This window comes from Xyrauchen texanus, chromosome 27, assembly GCF_025860055.1.
Source record: "Xyrauchen texanus isolate HMW12.3.18 chromosome 27, RBS_HiC_50CHRs, whole genome shotgun sequence".
In the NCBI taxonomy this organism is placed as follows: Eukaryota; Metazoa; Chordata; class Actinopteri; order Cypriniformes; family Catostomidae; genus Xyrauchen; species Xyrauchen texanus.
In genome coordinates, this window is record NC_068302.1 from 23,465,922 (window position 1) to 23,488,159 (window position 22,238).

General features: G+C 32.7%; 1 protein-coding gene across 2 annotated transcripts in view; it reads left to right on the forward strand.

The window, feature by feature from the left end:
- The window catches only part of kazna (kazrin, periplakin interacting protein a), a 51,205-nt gene extending 29,916 nt beyond the window's left edge, over positions 1-21,289 (forward strand). Inside the window, exons 4-16 of one of the 2 annotated variants that reach the window (XM_052094849.1) lie at positions 69-205; positions 337-507; positions 4,062-4,145; positions 5,024-5,198; positions 5,373-5,557; positions 5,940-6,063; positions 9,208-9,413; positions 15,647-15,765; positions 17,083-17,314; positions 17,554-17,655; positions 18,302-18,468; positions 19,416-19,536; positions 20,123-21,289. In XM_052094849.1, coding sequence (XP_051950809.1) covers positions 69-205; positions 337-507; positions 4,062-4,145; positions 5,024-5,198; positions 5,373-5,557; positions 5,940-6,063; positions 9,208-9,413; positions 15,647-15,765; positions 17,083-17,314; positions 17,554-17,655; positions 18,302-18,468; positions 19,416-19,536; positions 20,123-20,281 — 1,982 coding nt within the window. In that variant the 3' untranslated portion in view covers positions 20,282-21,289. The remainder of the gene's footprint in view (positions 1-68; positions 206-336; positions 508-4,061; positions 4,146-5,023; positions 5,199-5,372; positions 5,558-5,939; positions 6,064-9,207; positions 9,414-15,646; positions 15,766-17,082; positions 17,315-17,553; positions 17,656-18,301; positions 18,469-19,415; positions 19,537-20,122) is intronic. The other variant, XM_052094850.1, reaches the window with a different exon arrangement.
- The last annotated feature ends 949 nt before the right edge of the window (positions 21,290-22,238 follow it).

Here is a 22,238-nt window from a genome sequence, read left to right on the forward strand (position 1 = left end):
TTTTTTCTTTCACAAAGTAGGTTTCTGAATTTGGTGGTTTCAAAAGTCTTTCTCTCTGTTTTCCCCAGCAATGAAGGCAGACCGGAAGCGTTTGAGGTTAGAGAGGACTGATCTTGTGAATCAAATGCAGCAGCTGTATACAACACTAGAGAGCCGTGAGGAGCAGCTACGAGACTTCATTCGCAACTATGAACAACACCGAAAAGTATATCTCATAAACACAAGCACATACACATATATATGCACACAACAAGCTCTTATGCATTTACACTTACTTGCACAACATTTTCAAACATGTACACATTTCCACAAACTTCTTGTGTATGTGTGTTTTAGGAGAGTGAGGATGCGGTGAGAGTCTTAGCCAGAGAAAAGGATCTTTTAGAGCGGGAAAAATGGGATTTACGTCGGCAAACCAAAGAGGCCACTGAACACGCCGGTGCGCTCCGTTCTGCACTGGACCTGAAAGAGAACAGGATAAAGGAGCTGGAGGCTGAACTAGCTATGGTTAGAGACATGCTATTTAGGCAAATGCGCATCAAAATATCCTCCATCTTGTCTGCTGAATGAATGAGTATGTTTATAGATATTTGAGGTGTGTGTTCCTCTGGTTTAGAGGATAAACAAAATTACCAATTTTCACAGTCCACTAGTTGGTCGGTTGTTTGAACAATTCGTTGACTAGTCAGTGTGAAAGATAATAATGCACAGTATAATAAGGCTCTGTTATGTTCATGTGACCCCGATCAGGTGTCTTTTAGAGGGATATACAAACACTAAGTGCAGCACTTTCAACATAGTTTCTAGTGGATATTCAACAGATGGCTTAATAACAATAACATCTTATTCACAAAACTATCAAAGTAAGAAACAAGAAAGGCTCCAATAAAGAACTGCACAAAACCACGAATGCGCATCCTGAATGCAGAATGACGCACTTCGGTGTAGCCTGAGTGCTTCAGGACGATCCTCGCAATGTATCCAAAAGCGCAGAACTGCAAGACATCAAGCAGTTAAATTTGTTTTACTGCAACTATTTCTTTAAGCAGTGTAGGTCTGAAATGATTAGTCGACATTATCAACAATGTCAACAATAAAAACATTTTTTTTTAAATCCTGGTTTGGTAGTAATGTAATAAATGCACCTCTGAATGATATAGGATGATATAAGGCCTTGATGATATGCCTCTAGTATCATTTGCAAAAAGGGGGTTAACAACTTTTCTTTAAACTTCTTATACATTTCTATGGAAGGCCATCTGGGCCCGCAGCTTTTCCTGGTTTCATAAAATCAATAGCATCTCCAATTTCTTTTAATGTGAGGTCTTCCTCTAATTTATCCTTTTCTTCATTTGAAATCTGGGGTAGATTTAGATTATCTAACCATTGCATCTGGATATCTAAATTTAATGAGCACTCTGAACTATAAAGTTTTTCATAATAAGTTCTAAATGCTTTGTTGATCTCTACTGGATCAACTATAGTTCCTGCTGAACTCTCAATTGTTGTAATAGCATGTTCCGTTTGTTGTTCTCGAATGTGCCATGCAAGTAACCATCCTGTTTTATCTCCATATTCATAAAAATTTTGTTTCAATTTCAAAATTTGGCGACAGCTCTGCTTGCTGATATTTCATTATATTGGGACCTGAGTAAAAGTAATTTTTCTTTAGCCTCTATTGTGTCCGTAACTTTCTGGAAAATATCACTTTCTAAACTCATGATCTGATCTTCTAATGGTTTAATTTCTTTTGAACTGCAAAAACTAATAATATGACCTCAAATAAAAGCTTTTAATGCTTCATATCTAATACAAGCAGAAGTTTCAGATTTATTAGTTTAAAAGGAAATATCAATTTATTTGCCCAAATATTCTATAAATTCTTGGTCCCGAAGCCATCCTATCTGAAAGCGCCATTTAGCAGGATGTGTGATGTTGTATGCTAAGGATACCGCTGCATGATCAGAGATGACTATGCTGTGATACATACAATCTGTTATTTTGTTAAACGTTTGTGCAGAAACAAGTGGACGAGCAGGGTAGATGATTCTGTGCTTACTGATTCCTCTTTCTCGTAGCTTCTGTCTCGCTCAATCGTAAGCTCTCTGTTTCCTGTGAACTTCAGCAGAAACATCTGGATGGAAATGAAGAGAGTGCTCCTTGTATGAAATCATCCCCTTAGACCTGGCTGCTCTAAGCACCTGTTCTTTTTGTTTGAAGTTAAGGAACTTCATAATTCGTGTTCTTGGTGATGCATCTCGCCTTGTGTTATGGTCACCGGCATTTCTATGTGGACCCACTCTATGTGCGCGTTCTATGATTAAAGATGTACTTATGTCCATTTCCAGTATTTTTGGAAGCTAGGCCTCTAAAAACGCACACGCATCATTCCCTTCTTCTTTTTCCAGTAAACCCACCAACCTCAAGTTGTTCCGTCTCTTTCTGTTTTCCATCTGTCCACCTTCTCTGTAATTTTTTTAATTTGAGATTCGAGAATATTCACGTGAGCCCGTAGTTGAACGATCTTGTCTTCTGCGCCCGAAATGCGTTTTCGGGCCCGTTCATTCTCTGCTTTACCTCTTTAATCGCTGACATGACACCATCAATTTTAATCAGAACTCGTTTGTCCATTTCTCTAATGGCTTTTAAAACATCTGCATTGCTGGGGTTCAACTCATTTACTTTGGTAGATTCACTGTCTTCATCTTCCTCCATCTCTTTTAATTAGCCTGCGTGATTAGAATCCTGTGACACCTCTTGCACTTCATTAGTCAGTTTTTCTTGAATTTTGTTCTTTTTTTCGGTGCCATTTCCATTATTGGACTTTTGTGCATCGATTACAAAGGATGTATTAAAGTTTTAAGTGTGCTTGAAGAATTACTACTCAGCAAATATAAGAGGGTCGTCTTCTCCGCACCACTCCATAACCGGAACTCCAGGATGGACTTCAGTTCATACTAAATATTTTTGTTGAAACTCTGGCTTTTAACACTTACTTAGTTTACTCATTTTAAATCATGACTTGTACTACACATAAATAACTAATATTGGCATTGTATTCATGCTGTTTTTCCAGTAGGGAGCATCTTTTGGAGTTTTGTTTTCAGAGAATGTTGAATATATTTATGTGTATTTTGTCTTTACTGCCCATAATACACATATGTTCAAGATATATTCTCTGAAAACAAGTCTAAATATCTTATATGTTGCTTCTCAGGTAAATACTTTGGGATGTTTTTAAATGGAAAACAAAATAAATTTTTTTTGCAATGAAGGATATTTAGAGGTATTTTTAAAAGATACTTTTGTTCTCGTTTAAATTTTTTACAACATTTTTACAGCATATTTAATACAACATCTTAGCTTGAGGCACAAGCTGAATAGCTGGTTAAGAGCTAATGATTAATCGTTGCAATAATCGCCCGAATAGTCTAATAATCTCTCTAATAATTGCTAGATTAGTCAATTATCAAAATAATTGTTAGTTGCAGTCCAAAAGCAGTGTCAGACAGAATCTGCAAAGATTTAATCTCTCCACTACACCTCATAAATACGGGAATATTACTCTCAGCAGAGGATTTAAAGTCCAGCAGTCATGAATGTGTTATTGATGCGGCGCTTTGATTGGTGTAACAACAGCACATAAAATGACTAAACCTAAAGCAATAAAGAGACTTGCAGAGGGTTTTACTGTTCTGACTGATATTTACTGATTAGTAAACCCTCGTCATGCAAAAAATCTCTAAGAATTTGCAACTCTCAATTCATTTGTGGATTGCCTCTCCCAGTAAAACCATCAACACTAAAAATATTGATGTTAGTAGTCAACACTACTAATCGACTAGCCAGTTGTTTGATTAGTTAACCTCCCTGGCACATCCCTAGCCAAGAGTGTCTTCATGAGTCTTTAACTGAATAGCTCAGGTGTGTGTGTGTGTGTGTGTGTGTGTGTGTGTGTGTGTGTGTGTGTGTGTGTGTGTGTGTGTGTGTGTGTGTGTGTGTGTGTGTGTGTGTGTGTGTGTGTGTGTGTGTGTGTGTGTGTGTGTGTGTTTCTTCAACAGATGAGTAACTTTATGGCTCAGAAACTAGAGAGCCGTGTTTTCGTTCGCTCTCCAGAAAGACCTGCCTCTCCTAAAAACATGTCGGTAAGATCAGCCAGGCCTGTCCCAAGTCCATCTTTGGTTGGTGTACAGTGCTGACTCCCCCTCTGATATGCACAATTTAGATAATGTGATTGGTTGCACGCCTATTTTGTTTAATTGGAATAAGTCAATGAGAAAAAACTCATTGTGTATATGGAATGGGAAAAAAGCATGAAGTGTTCTGTTTCCTCATAGTGCGTGTGAATGTGTTTTGTGTTCCATTTTGCATGTTGATTTATTAGAACATTTAGGAGCTTGAAAACAAAAAACATTCTAACCCAATGATATTGAAAATTATGGCAATGGGCGATGGTTGTGGTGGTGTTTTTGTTGTAGTTGTTTGTGTGTGTGTGTGTGTGTGTATGTGTGGGGGGGGGGGGGGGCTTGTTTACTGGCATGGCTTTGATGTGATTTATAACTAGGCCCACATTGATTCTCCAAGGTATTTACATTTTCTATACCAATTGTGGGGGAACATTTCAAAATTTTGCAGAAACTACAATGTATTAATTAGAGCTGTGAGAATTACACTCTTATTCATCAAAACTATAAAATAACACAAAAGAAGTAATAATAATAATATTTTTAATAAGCAAAAGCAAATGAACACAAAAATCACACAAAAATTTTGTAAATGATGGGTGTTGAAATTTAGACATTTATGGAGCTTACAGAGCAAAACTCTGCTGGCACAAATTCTGTGTGGGCCTATTTATAACATGAATTTAGCTTTAGACCAACACTCTGACACTGTGAAATGTTTTGAGCAGTTATTCTGGGATGGACTACACTTTTTCTTTCACACGTTTTGCACTTGTTTACAAAAACACACTCTGGGGATAAAGCAGATTGATTAAATTAAATCTGTTTGTGTGTTCCAGGCAAAACAGTCTTTGGCTACGCTCACTAAGGATGTTCCTAAGCGACATTCGTTGGCCATGCCTACAGAGACTGTCGTCAACGGCAACCAAGAGTGGGCGATGCATGCAGAGCTTCCTCTGACTGCAGCGATACGACAGAGTCAACAAAACCTTTACCACTCAATGGACAGACAGGGTACACACACATAAACACACATTACACATAATACAATAATCCCATGTCTATATTGAAATATGTGAACCATAAAACTGAAAATTGTCTTTTTATAAAATGAGTAAAAATAATCATACACAATCAGCCTCACAGTTCTGAAACAGTGGTGTGTGTGTCTGTGTTTATGTATGTTAGTGTTGAAAGCATCGCCGTGTGTGTGTGATGCTGATAGTGTCAGTATAATGTCATCAGCTGCAGCCAGGATCAGTCCTTGTCACTCCAAACAAGCATCGGTCATCTCAGATGCCTCTGTAATGGAGGGAGAGAGGTCATCAACACCATCAGATTCACCACGACATAGAACACACTCTCTCTGCAATGTAAGACACACGCACATTAACTGAGCTATCGAAATGCTGACATACCATAGACTTCTATTGTTTTTATATAAAGCTGGTCACAATAAACTGTACTGTAGAAAAGTATTAATAGTAATTACTATTAACACTAATCCCCATCCTAACCCTATCACTGAATGAATAGTTCAAGCATTTATAGAAGAAAAACAGAATTTGCCTTTATGGAAAATTTTGGCCACAAATTCTATGTACAGACACAGTATTCATCTCACTGCAACACTCTTTTCATTGCAAAACATGTACATACGTTGACAGTGTGCTACACAGTTGCTCTGCACACACATTTTTTATGTATCTCCTTTACTTCTATTGCTCATTATTGTTTCTATCTTCATCTCTTTAGTCTCTGGAGGATCTCGAGGAGCAGAGACGCAGGAAGAAGAAGGAGAGGATGGGACTGGGCTCTCTGTCGCGGGTGTTCGGTCGAGGAAAGCAAAGGAAGTCCATGGACCCCACTCTGTTTGATGGTACTAATGCACCTGACTTCTACATAGAGGAGGATGGTGACTGGTGACACAGCTGAGAGCCCATTTTGTGTGCGCGCGTGCGCGTGCGTGTGTGTGTGCGCGTGCGTGTGTGTGTGTGTGCGTGTGCGTGTGTGCGCGTGTGCCTGTGTGTGTGTGTGTGTATTTACTCTTCCTTTCATTTTATACCCACTTTAGCATCTCACTGGAAACTTGAAGTACTGCTGGATGTGTAAATAATGGTCATTGTGCACTCAGTGCTTGTAAATGTTTTGTTGTTGTTTTTTTTATTCCGGATGCCTTTTATGTCATTTAACTCTCACACAGTGTCCTAACCAGACGCAACATGATAAATGCTCTCTTCCATATAAATCAGTTTTTGTCCCAACCAGCAACAATGACAAGCGACAATCCATTTTGTCGATAAATTGGTTTCTATAGAGGCTGTCTAGCCCCGCCCACAGTTAAATCTCATTTGTCCGAGATCCCGCTTGTCAAAGCTGTATATTAAACATCAAACATATGTTCTGATTGGCTGTGACTGTTCCGTCACACAGCATTATCGTGTTCAGTGTCGATGGACAAATTTAGCATCACGTCTGGTTAGGACGTGGTGTCATTGTCTTGCTGTTTTTAGACCTGTGTGTTAAACATTTTGATCAGGCTCTCCTGTAGGAAGCCAGCAGGCTAAAGACCCCTCAGTGTATATGAAATCTTAAAAAAGTGTACCATTTCACACTGTGATCTAAAATATTAATCTAAGCACAAACTGATGCATATTCTGATATTTGGACAATATTTGATGTAGTCAAGTGACTTGAGTGAACAGTGGTTCATATTGCCTTTCCCACAGGAGAGTTTATAATCACCATAACACACTATAACTCTGGCAAATGCCTTTACAAAAACACTAACCAGGAGGCAAAAACTGATCTGAGAGCAGCAGTCTTACAGTAGGAAGTGTGTTGTGTGGAAATACAAAACAGATCTCTGATCTGTGGTTATGGAAACCCCAGCCCACTATCCATTTTGGATAGCTGTCATGGTAATTATTGTCATTTAATATATAACTGTAACCTTTAATGAAGCAGGGTAGGACATAGTGCTCCACATTAGTTTCCCATATTGTTTTGCAAGTGGGAACTGGATTACCTCTACTCTACAGGGCCTTTTTCTTTCACCATTAAACTTTGTATTTATAGTCTCTTTTTTATTTTATTTTTCTGATATTAAAGCTAGCTATCATTCAGTGGCAGATTCTTACCATTGTGTACATTTCAATATTGCACTGATATTAAATGAAGAAATAAAAGAGTTTTTCAGAGCATGTTGTGTGTTCTTCGTCAGCTGGAGATGGAGAGATTGTGTCTGTCGATGCTCTCTCTCTCTCTCCCTGCTGTGTTGGCTCAGGCTGGTGCTGAATAGCATGGAACTCTAAATGGCATGGAAATGAAAACGGTAATAAGTTGTATAACTACAGACTATTTTAAAATGAAATAAAAACACTGAAAGGTGTGTGATTGAGTTCTTTGCTCTGTGTAATTTGCCTCCCAGAGCTGTTGATGACTATCTCATCTGCCTGATGTTGCTTTGGTAGTTGTGTATAGTGTGTAAACATAATTTACTAATGCATTACTAAATAACTTTATTTAGGACTGATCCACTTTTTGCATTTAAGTATCTGTGTGTGGCCGATTTTTTTAAGTTTTAATTGGGGCTCTCAAAAGCAATCAATTCATTGCATGCTTATGAATCGCATGAATATATAACAGTACATTGTTTGTCTCTGCATTGCCTCATTAACTCCACACTCCTGCTTATAAAGCACTGCAAGAAGAGAGATAAGCAAAAAAAAAAAACTTTGTTTGCAGACCCAGGCCTGAGACTGTCCTGACAAGCTATTTATTTCTGTGCCAACACAATTTACACTTTAAAAGCAGTTCAAGCAATCTTTTTGTCAGTCTGTAGCAGTGCGTTTTGTCAATCTCAGTCTTGAATTTATACCTCTGGACACAGACAGATTAGACTGATTCTAAAAAAGTCTGTCCAATACTACAAAGAGCTTTTTGGGTCCCCCAAAACAGCCGAATAATGCACCAATTATGGACACATAGTTGATTGTAATATATTGAATACAAATGAAACAAGTGCTGCCAACTACTGGTGGAATTACTTTTAGAATGTGGGGTGGTAATTTGCTTGCCTTGTGTAAATCTCAATAAATTATCAATAAATAATTTGGAGGAAAATTTGAAAACCATTTGCATTGCAGCACATGCATCCTCTTATATAACTCTAATTAACTATTTTTATCAGTATAAATACGTTTTCTACGGATGATGCAACACATGTTACCTGAGATAACACTAATAACTGAAAGGAGTAGTTCACCCAAAAATATCAATTTATCATCATTTACTCACCCTAATGCCATTCCAGATGTGTATGACTTCTGTGAATTTCATCTGTAGAACACCAACAAAGATATTTAGAAGAAAATCTCAGCTCTGTATGTCCATACAATGCAAGTGAATGGTGACCAAAATGTTGAAGCTCCAAAAAGCACACAAAGACCACATTAAGGTAATCCATAAAACTCCAGTGGTTTAATTAATGTCTTCTAAAGTGATCCAATCGATTTTGTGTGAGAACAGACCAAAATATAAATATTGACATTAGCAGTCTCCTCAGCGATCATGATTTCAAGCTCAATTACACTTCCTAGTGACATTTAGCTCTCTGCGCATGCATCAAGCACTATAGGAAGTGTAATCGAGTTATCAATGGCAAGATGTACAGTGAAAAAGGAGTTATATTTTGGTCTATTATGACCCAAAATATTAGATCGCTTACGAAGACATTGATTAAACTACAGGAGTCGTATGGATTACTTTTATACTGCCTTATATCTGCTTTTTGGACCTTCAAAATTTTGGTCACTTGCATTGTATGGACCTACAGAGCTGAAATGTTCTTCTAAAAATCTACGCCTGTGTTCTGCAAAAAAAAGGAAGTCATACACATCTGGGATAGCATGAGGCGAGTAAATGATAAGATATTTTTCATTTTTTGGGTGAACTATTCCTTTAAAGCTCATTAAATAGAAGGACTTACGCCCCGCCCCTCTACCATAATCCACCAATCTAGACTCAGACAGTTTATCAAGCCCCGCCCGCCTCAGTGTGAGTCTCTCAGAATGCGAGGAAAAGCTGGATCGGCTGCAGCAGGTGGAGCTCGTGCGGACAGTGCCCATGTCCCGCTGGCGTGCTGGAACCGTGCAGGCGTGGCTGGAGGTGATCATGACAATGCCAATGTACATCCGGGCCTGTGCAGATAACGTTAAGAGTGGCAAGGTAGCTGTTACCTTGTCATTGTCCATACTGTAAATATACATACACATAGACGCCAATGTAGAAAGTGTATCATTCTATAAAATTATACCGTTGATACCATTATATTATGATAACATTATTCCATATATCATTCTATAAATTTATACCAGTGGAACATTATACTATAACATTATTCCATTTATCATTCTATAAAATTATACCGGTGATACCATTATATTATGATAACATTATTCCATATATCATTCTATAAAATTATACCAGTGGAACATTATATTATAATAACATTATTCCATATATCATTCTATATAATTATACCGGTGATACCATTCTATTATAATAACTTTATTCCATATATCATTCAATAAAATTATACCAGTGGAACATTATATTATAATAACATTATTCCATATATCATTCTATAAATTTATACCAGTGATACCATTCTATTATAATAACTTTATTCCATATATCATTCAATAAAATTATACCGGTGGAACATTATATTATAATAACATTATTCCATATATCATTCTATAAATTTATACCGGTGGAACATTATATTATAATAACATTATTCCATATATCATTCTATAAATTGATACCGGTGGAACATTATATTATAATAACATTATTCCATATATCATTCTATAAAATTATACCAGTGGAACATTATATTATAATAACATTATTCCATATATCATTCTATAAAATGATACCGGTGATACCATTACATTATAATAACATTATTCCATATATCATTCTATAAAATGATACCGGTGATACCGTTCTATTATAATAACATTATTCCATATATCATTCTATAAAATGATACCGGTGATACCGTTCTATTATAATAACATTATTCCATATATCATTCTATAAAATGATACCGGTGATACCGTTCTATTATAATAACATTATTCCATATATCATTCTATAAAATGATACCGGTGATACCGTTCTATTATAATAACATTATTCCATATATCATTCTATAAAATGATACCGGTGATACCGTTCTATTATAATAACATTATTCCATATATCATTCTATAAAATGATACCGGTGATACCGTTCTATTATAATAACATTATTCCATATATCATTCTATAAAATGATACCGGTGATACCGTTCTATTATAATAACATTATTCCATATATCATTCTATAAAATGATACCGGTGATACCGTTCTATTATAATAACATTATTCCATATATCATTCTATAAAATGATACCGGTGATACCGTTCTATTATAATAACATTATTCCATATATCATTCTATAAAATGATACCGGTGATACCGTTCTATTATAATAACATTATTCCATATATCATTCTATAAAATGATACCGGTGATACCGTTCTATTATAATAACATTATTCCATATATCATTCTATAAAATGATACCGGTGATACCATTCTATTATAATAACATTATTCCATATATCATTCAATAAAATGATACCGGTGACACCATTCTATTATAATAACATTATTCCATATATCATTCAATAAAATGATACCGGTGACACCATTCTATTATAATAACATTATTCCATATATCATTCTATAAAATGATACCAGTGGAACATTCTATTATAATAACATTATTCCATATATCATTCTATAAAATTATACCGGTGATACCATTCTATTATAATAACTTTATTCCATATATCATTCTATAATATGATACCGGTGATACCATTCTATTATAATAACATTATTCCATATATCATTCTATAAAATGATACCAGTGGAACATAATATTATAATAACTTTATTCCATATATCATTCTATAAATTTATACCAGTGGAACATTATATTATAATAACATTATTCCATATATCATTCTATAAAATTATACCAGTGATACCATTCTATTATAATAACTTTATTCCATATATCATTCTATAAATTTATACCAGTGGAACATTATATTATAATAACATTATTCCATATATCATTCTATAAATTTATACCAGTGATACCATTCTATTATAATAACATTATTCCATATATCATTCTATAAAATTATACCAGTGGAACATTATATTATAATAACATTATTCCATATATCATTCTATAAATTTATACCAGTGGAACATTATACTATAATAACATTATTCCATATATCATTCTATAAAATTATACCGGTGATACCATTCTATTATAATAACATTATTCCATATATCATTCTATAAAATTATACCAGTGGAACATTATATTATAATAACATTATTCCATATATCATTCTATAACTTTATACCAGTGGAACATTATATTATAATAACATTATTCCATATATCATTCTATAAATTTATACCAGTGATACCATTCTATTATAATAACATTATTCCATATATCATTCTATAAAATTATACCAGTGGAACATTATATTATAATAACATTATTCCATATATCATTCTATAAATTTATACCAGTGGAACATTATACTATAATAACTTTATTCCATATATCATTCTATAAAATGATACCGGTGATACCATTCTATTATAATAACATTATTCCATATATCATTCTATAAAATTATACCAGTGATACCATTCTATTATAATAACTTTATTCCATATATCATTCTATAAATTTATACCGGTGATACCATTCTATTATAATAACATTATTCCATATATCATTCTATAAAATTATACCAGTGGAACATTCTATTATAATAACATTATTCCATATATCATTCTATAAAATTATACCAGTGGAACATTATATTATAATAACTTTATTCCATATATCATTCTATAAAATTATACCAGTGGAACATTCTATTATAATAACATTATTCCATATATCATTCTATAAAATTATACCAGTGGAACATTCTATTATAATAACATTATTCCATATATCATTCTATAAAATTATACCAGTGGAACATTCTATTATAATAACATTATTCCATATATCATTCTATAAAATTATACCAGTGGAACATTATATTATAATAACATTATTCCATATATCATTCTATAAAATTATACCAGTGGAACATTATATTATAATAACATTATTCCATATATCATTCTATAAATTTATACCGGTGATACCATTCTATTATAATAACATTATTCCATATATCATTCTATAAATTTATACCGTGATACCATTCTATTATTATAACATTATTCCATATATCATTCTATAAAATTATACCAGTGGAACATTATATTATAATAACTTTATTCCATATATCATTCTATAAATTTATACCAGTGGAACATTATATTATAATAACATTATTCCATATATCATTCTATAAATGTATACCAGTGATACCATTCTATTATAATAACATTATTCCATATATCATTCTATAAAATTATACCAGTGGAACATTATATTATAATAACTTTATTCCATATATCATTCTATAAATTTTTACCAGTGATACCATTCTATTATAATAACATTATTCCATATATCATTCTATAAAATTATACTAGTGGAACATTATATTATAATAACTTTATTCCATATATCATTCTATAAATTTATACCAGTGATACCATTCTATTATAATAACATTATTCCATATATCATTCTATAAAATTATACCAGTGGAACATTATATTATAATAACTTTATTCCATATATCATTCTATAAAATTATACCAGTGGAACATTATATTATAATAACATTATTCCATATATCATTCTATAAATTTATACCAGTGATACCATTCTATTATAATAACATTATTCCATATATCATTCTATAAATTTATAGCAGTGATACCATTCTATTATAATAACATTCCATATATCATTCTATAAAATTATACCAGTGGAACATTCTATTATAATAACATTATTCCATATATCATTCTATAAAATTATACCAGTGGAACATTATATTATAATAACTTTATTCCATATATCATTCTATAAATTTATACCAGTGATACCATTCTATTATAATAACATTATTCCATATATCATTCTATAAAATTATACCAGTGGAACATTATATTATAATAACATTATTCCATATATCATTCTATAAAATTATACCAGTGATACCATTCTATTATAATAACTTTATTCCATATATCATTCTATAAATTTATACCGGTGATACCATTCTATTATAATAACATTATTCCATATATCATTCTATAAAATTATACCAGTGGAACATTATATTATAATAACATTATTCCATATATCATTCTATAAAATTATACCAGTGATACCATTCTATTATAATAACTTTATTCCATATATCATTCTATAAATTTATACCGGTGATACCATTCTATTTTAATAATATTATTCCATATATCATTCTATAAAATTATACCAGTGGAACATTATATTATAATAACATTATTCCATATATCATTCTATAAAATTATACCAGTGGAACATTATATTATAATAACTTTATTCCATATATCATTCTATAAATTTATACCAGTGATACCATTCTATTATAATAACATTATTCCATATATCATTCTATAAAATTATACCAGTGGAACATTATATTATAATAACATTATTCCATATATCATTCTATTAAATTATACCAGTGATACCATTCTATTATAATAACTTTATTCCATATATCATTCTATAAATTTATACCGGTGATACCATTCTATTATAATAACATTATTCCATATATCATTCTATAAAATGATACCAGTGGAACATTATATTATAATAACTTTATTCCATATATCATTCTATAAATTTATACCAGTGGAACATTATATTATAATAACATTATTCCATATATCATTCTATAAAATTATACCAGTGGAACATTATATTATAATAACATTATTCCATATATCATTCTAAAAATTTATACCGGTGATACCATTCTATTATAATAACATTATTCCATATATCATTCTATAAATTTATACCAGTGATACCATTCTATTATTATAACATTATTCCATATATCATTCTATAAAATTATACCAGTGGAACATTATATTATAATAACTTTATTCCATATATCATTCTATAAATTTATACCAGTGGATACCATTCTATTATAATAACATTATTCCATATATCATTCTATAAATTTATACCAGTGATACCATTCTATTATAATAACATTATTCCATATATCATTCTATAAAATTATACCAGTGGAACATTATATTATAATAACATTATTCCATATATCATTCTATAAATTTATACCAGTGATACCATTCTATTATAATAACATTATTCCATATATCATTCTATAAAATTATACCAGTGGAACATTATATTATAATAACATTATTCCATATATCATTCTATAAAATTATACCAGTGGATACCATTATATTATAATAACTTTATTCCATATATCATTCTATAAATTTATACCAGTGATACCATTCTATTATAATAACATTATTCCATATATCATTCTATAAAATTATACCAGTGGAACATTATATTATAATAACATTATTCCATATATCATTCTATAAATTTATACCAGTGATACCATTCTATTATAATAACATTATTCCATATATCATTCTATAAATTTATACCAGTGATACCATTCTATTATAATAACATTATTCCATATATCATTCTATAAAATTATACCAGTGGAACATTATATTATAATAACATTATTCCATATATCATTCTATAAATTTATACCAGTGATACCATTCTATTATAATAACATTATTCCATATATCATTCTATAAATTTATAGCAGTGATACCATTCTATTATAATAACATTCCATATATCATTCTTTAAATTTATACCAGTGGAACATTCTATAATAATAACTTTATTCCATATATCATTCTATACATTTATACCAGTGGAACATTATATTATAATAACATTATTCCATATATCATTCTATAAAATTATACCAGTAGAACATTATATTATAATAACATTATTCCATATATCATTCTATAAATTTATACCAGTGGAACATTCTATTATAATAACATTATTTCATATATCATTCTGTAAAATTATACCAGTTATACATTATACAATAATATTATTCCATATATCATTCTATAATATTATACCAGTGATACCATTATATTATAATGAAATTATACCAGTGATATATTTTCACCATTATGGTGGTGAGTTCAAGCACACAGCTAATTAGACCAACCATGATACTACAGAGTATTTAAAGAAGCATGTGTGTGCTAGTGTTGGAATTAAACAATGATTCCCGATGTGTGTATTGTTAGGTCTTGTTAGTTCTTACTGATGAGGACCTGGAGTGTGTTCTGGGTGTCAGTAATTCAATGCACCGCAGGAAACTCCGTCTGGCTATCGAGGACTACAGGAATGCAGAATCAGGACATGGGTGAGACAGAAACACAATAGAAGCTATATTAGTGAAGTCGGTTTTCATATTGCTAAACCCTTCTCCTAACCATACCCCAAAGCCTAACCCTCACAAAAAACCTGTTGACATTATTAGATGTGTTAACACATGATTTGTTCGATCCATGACCATTTCAAATAGTGAGGTCCACTTAAAATGTCCTGACAAGTTTCTTTTCTACATATTTCACTATATTTGTGTGGATATTTTCAAAATGTAGTAAATACACACTATTGTTCAAAAAGATTTAGAACACTAAAGGCATCTTTAGACTGCGTTGTGCGTGACCAGATTTCTGTGTAAAGATGCAATGGCGCATAAAAGCCAATGTCTGCCTGATTTTCAGCAGGTTTAGAATGAATATATACAGTATCTGTATGTCTGCATAAAAATAATAATTAAGACCCAGTGATCTTCAAAGCTGACCAAGAGGAAAAATATAAATACTTAAAAGTAAAGGGCCCAAAATTGAACCCTGTGGAACATCAGAGTGACGGAACAATTTTCATCAGTCACTTTCGGATAGCATAGGCTACAGAAAATACCTAAAGAAAAAAATATCTATCTTTTAGGGCCGCTTTTAAGTCCAAACATTATAAACAATACAGATATTAGAACAATTCTTTTGATACAAACTTATAGCTGGGTTAAAATTTTTGTCAGAAAAATCACTCTTTTAGGTCCTTTTTTAATTGCAAACTTTATAATCAGAAAAGTTAATAATTAAAACAAATTTGTTACAGCAAATTTCATTTTGCCCCATAGTGTCCATTTTGGGGGAAAAGCACAGTATAGCTTAGTTCTTCAGAGCTAATATTGTGCTAATCAAATGGGTATTTATAAACTCAATATGCACACACGTGTTATGTAATTGTTTATCTGAATTTATCTTCTTTGGCACAACAGTCAGTAAACCTCAAATGTGAAATGTGATATATATATATATATATATTTGTTGCATGGCTACTGTTTTGAAAGAAGAAAGTAAACTTGATCTAACAGGAGAGTGGACAGCCCAGAGGCACAACAACAAAAGGACAGGTAGGCAACATAAAAGTCTCTAGTTTGAGTAAAAGACTCCTCACAGGTCCTAAATTGTCAGCTTTAATTAAGAGTACATGCCAAACAACTGCATTTCTGCAAGCAGAGGATTCTTGGATTTTTGAACAATAGTGCGCATGTGGCACATTTGAGCACAGATTAAAAATCAGAAATTATAACCAACTGAGACTCATTCCTATTATTTGTATTGTGTGTGTGTGTGTGTGTGTGTGTGTGTGTGTGTGTGTGCATCAGGCTTTCTAAAGCAGCCGACATGGATCATCACTGGGTTGCTCAGGCGTGGCTGACTGATGTGGGTCTCCCTCAATACTCTCAGTTTTTTCACAATCACCTGGTGGATGGACGTCTCCTGAGTACACTTACACATACTGACTTAGAAAAACATCTGCATGTGTCTAAAAAAGCCCATCAGAACAGTCTGCTGCTGGGAATAGAGCTGCTACACTCTCTCAACTTTGACAAAGAGGTAACACACACACACACACACACACACACACACACACACACACACCACACATGTAATCCTGGTACAGTAAACTGGGAAATCCCACAGACACTAAACCTTACCAAGAAGAAAAACAACTTACAAACTTAAATCACAATTTAGTTTCAGCATTTTACTCTTGAGCAAAAATAATTTACTGTATGTGGCACTGTAAAGCTAAATGACAAATGATGCCATATTGTAATAATGTTCTGTTGCAGATTCTGCAATCCAGACGAGCAGAGTGTGAAAATCAAAACATATTTCCAGTGGTGTGGACTTGTCATCGCATCATTAAATGGATTAAAGAGATTGATTTGAAGGTACGAGAGAGAGAGAGAGAGAGAGAGAGAGAGAGAGAGAGAGAGAGATAACAACAGTATTAACAGAGAAAGAATTAAATTAATAGTTCAACTGAAACATTTAATTGCCATTATTTGCTCAACCTCATGTTTGGTTTTCTTTGTTCAATAAAATTTAAAAAGTGCTTTTTTACAAATACTCTGGTCACTCTGTTCCATTTAATGAGCGTGAATGAGGAGTGGTGGTCCAAAACTCTAGAGAGGTAAAGGTATCATAAAAGTGGTCCATACGACTCATGCTCTATATTCCATGTCTTCTGAAGTAAAATTATAGCAATTATAAGGAGCAGTTTATTTAATTGTTTACTGAAAATTGCATGGCTTTAAAAAGAATATAGTGCACAGAGGAATATAGTAATAATTATGACCTCTTTTATGGTGCTTCATTGCCAATTTGTAGCATATCAGACTCATTCTCCATTAATTTTCAATGTATGGAAAAGAGTGGCCAAGATAGTTTTCAAAAGTTTTCTCATTTGGGTTAGGAACAACATGATGGTGTTTAAGTAATGATGGAATTTAAATGTTTTGATGACATATTCCTTTAAGTGTTTGTGTAGTTCATCACAGAAACGAAAAAGTGTGTTTGTGTGTTCATTTACTGTAGGAGTTTGCTGACCATCTTCAAAATAGTGGGGTTCATGGTGCCGTCATGGTGTTGGATCCCTTGTTCAACTCTGATACCATGGCAACGGCTTTATGTATTTCAAGCAACAAGCACATGGTGCGCCATCACCTGAATGAAGAGATGAAGGTCCTTGTCAGTGCATCCAGGTAAGAGAGAGCAAGAGAGAAACAGAGAGAGAGAGGAGCTATTTTTAATGGTTAATATACATTAACCATTCAAACAGCCTGTTAATTAATCACACTAATTACTTCTGGAGTTTGCATTAGGGCAGATTATTTAATGTACGCTAGAGAGAGGTTGTGGCTCTTGTTCAGCCATGATCCCACGTTGGCACTATTTCACAGCGGACCCTTCCTTTTTTAACTGTGAACTGTGAGCTAAGTTGTGATTGGTCAAGAAGGAGTTTGATTACATACAGGCTCGATTACTCTTCATGAGTACCCCGGATGTCATTGTCAATTTTACACAAATCTGAATATAAAACCCGAATCAGTGTATTAATAAATTTCATCTGAATTTAACAATCTGAATTCGAACCACATACATTTGAATTGTTCAAATACATTCAAGTTCACTTAATTAATTCCATACAGTGCCACCTTGAGTAAGAAATAGCGTGTATATTATGTGAGTACACGCATATGGGATACTGCATTGTAGCACAGAAAATCAACGTGATATAATATTATTTGTATGAATATAGTACAAATTCCTCTTGTAATAGACAAAAAAGAAAAGATATCCTGTGATAGTAAACTTATATAGATATTAAATCATAAAAAATATTATAATTTATGGAAGTACAAAAAAAAAAAAAAAAAGACTATTACATACCTAGGGTCTCTAATGACCCTATACACTTTTGATACTTTTTTGGGGGGTTTTGTGTGTGTGTGTGTGTGTGTGTGTGTGTGTGTGTGTGTGTGTGTGTGTGTGTGTGTGTGTGTGTGTGTGTGTGTGTGTGTGTGTGTGTGTGTGTGTGTAAAACACTGCAGGTCTCTATAAAATGATGTCTCTGTAAATATATTGTCATACAACATAAAGAGACAGCCCATGTGAGCAATTGTTTCAACAGATTTCTGTATCAAATCAGGGCAGGACTTGACCAGGAAGTTGAACCTTTGGGAACTCCACCGACACTACACCGGCGGAGTTCTCTCAGAAGCTCATCACCCAGTTGCCATGATGATCAACAGTCTTTAAGGAGGGTGAAGGTAGAACATTAAACCTGAATTGTACATTTTTTAACCTAACCCTTAAAAAAAAAAACTAAAAAACCCTGGCACCATAAAGTATAAATCTCAAAAAACCTGTCAAGCATATTGCCTGGGTTATATTTCGCCTCAACATCAAAACTGATATTTTTCATTACATAAAGCAACAACAACAAAAAAATCTATCTAATTTTCATTTCTGTAAGCGAAACAAAGATTTATAATTGAAATGGTAAAGTATTACATCATGGTATTATTTGTTGTACTGTCTTTGGGCATGACAAAAAAGATTCACCATTAAACTCTATTCTGAAACTCTAAAGTCCCCAAAAGTCCTCAAAGCAAATCATAAAAAACTTCTGTAAATGTCTTAGATTTTATCTATCCTTAAATCTTTTTGCACAAACATTCTCTGAGTCCTCTTTTCAAGATCTGTGCTCTTTTCCTTCGAGTGATGTTTTCAGTTACAATGCACCTACAGATAGTGAAGATTTGTGTTACTGCTTGAATAATTCTTAAAAGTCAAATTCAAAACGTTCGGTGAACCAATGAATCAGGAATCTGATGGATCCATTTCTTCCTACAGCAGCAGCTTGGTCTAAGCCCAAAGAATTTCCCTGGATGGAAGAACAGTCACCTGAACAGGTCTGGGTCATTTCCAAGGAATGGACTTCAGGAGGTCTCACAGCAAAGAGAGTGCTGCCCAGTTCGACATTTTTCTGCTACTGAGCTCACCAATGTCTGAGCCCTTCTGTCAAGAACAATGTTGAAAAACAGGACTCTTACTTATTGCTCACAAATGGGAAGATGTTGTTTTATTTTTTGATGAAAGTTCATATTTTCAGAAAACAAGCTTGGACTCTCTGTTTGCCTGTGAAGATCTTGGCAACATGTTATAAGCCTTATGTCATTGTTAGTATAGACTTATTTGTATCAAAGTGAGAGTGTTAATATCACATTTGAAATAGCAAATAAACAAAGTATTCATTTATCGGTTTAGATCTCCACAATGAAAATTGTTTATATGTTGGAACTTTAATGTGTTTGTTTTAGAAAATAAACTGTGAGAACATTAGATTTACAACTACATAAATACTGTACATTGTAATGTATTATGTAGGTGAATACATATGAATTTTGTAAATTTACATTAATGAAGTTCATGTCAACCTAATACCAGGTTTAGAGATGAATTAGTCCTGTGATCTTAAAATGATGCAGAGTAAATAGCATGAGTTGTTTCTTCAAGTATCATTTAACAAATATTTTATCCAAAGCAGTATAAAGTACATTACACTCACTATACTGTAACTGTAAGGTGCTTTGTGACCAACCAAGGGATAATTGCTTTTGTACATGAACATGGTGATAATATGTTTTTTTACCCAATCACATTGCATGTTTTGTATAATATACATTTTCTTTAAATTTGACTATAGCCCTACCTGCTACTTTTAGGGGCCCAGCTGTAAATCACAAAACCTAATATCATGTATACTTTTCTAGTATGCAACAACCAATCCCATGGTCATGTACATTAGTAAGTTGTATCTTGTTCATTTGTTGAGTTAGTGAGAAGGATTTGTTGAAAGTGAAGGTCAAAGCAAAACAAATCTTTCAGGTGATGCTTTTGATCATCCATTTGCTGTAAGTTGTTGTTAAGTCTTTGTTCTGATTCCACATATTTCTACAGCAATTTATTACAGGTCATATGTGCAATTCCCCACACAGGATTAATAAAGTACTTTATCATACTGAGAAAATAAGTAATACATCAGAGTTCTCTCTGTTCTGTGTATTGTTTCATGTCGTTCCTTAACCACAGTAATGAGACATATGTGGTGAACCTTTGTCCGTCATCATTAACAATGCCTGATTCACATCTGCCCATAAAGTAGTTAAATATTGCTGAGCGTTTGTTCCAATCTAGGAATTTTCAGTATTTGTTTGAGTGAATCCTGACAGACATATTTATGTGGGTGCAGCCGGGTGATCTGACATGGACTGTCCAGATTCTCTACAGTGCTGTGGTTGATAAAGCCCATGTTTATGAGATTACATGTTCTCTGAGAGTCCAACAGGGACATCAATTCATGTCAGCCTGCCAACAGTTCTACAATCATCCTAAAGCTTACCGGTTGTTTCTGATACGGTGCAAACAAACAGAAATACAGTATGGAAAGATTGAAGATTATTAATGATAAGTTTCGCAAGGCTGACAAACAGATTCCTCCTGGTTGTTTAATCAGTTATGAAACTGGAAACCCTGGTTGTTAATTAGTGTTTATGTTTTTATGTAAAATAGAATTGTATCTGGATTAGGGTACAGTGGGTCACACACAAGGAAAATGTGCTTTTTTTTCTGTTCATTTTTTTCATGGTCATGTCTTTTTATTGAATATTGATGAAACAACGTAATTTTTGTGAAAATAAATAATAACTGAAGGTTGTTTTCAATAAAAAAAAAAATATAATGATAGTGTAAATACAGGGACAATATAGTTACAGGGCAAAATATGTCAACTTAGACAAATACATTTGAGAAAGCAAGATGCATTTTTGAGTAACAAATTAAACAAAAGCTGATTCAAAATAACTACTTCAGTAAAGGATTAACCATTTACTTTTAATTTCAGTAATATTTGGCTTTTTTTTTTACATCTATAAACAAATTAATCAATATTGTGATTGGATAATGTGAG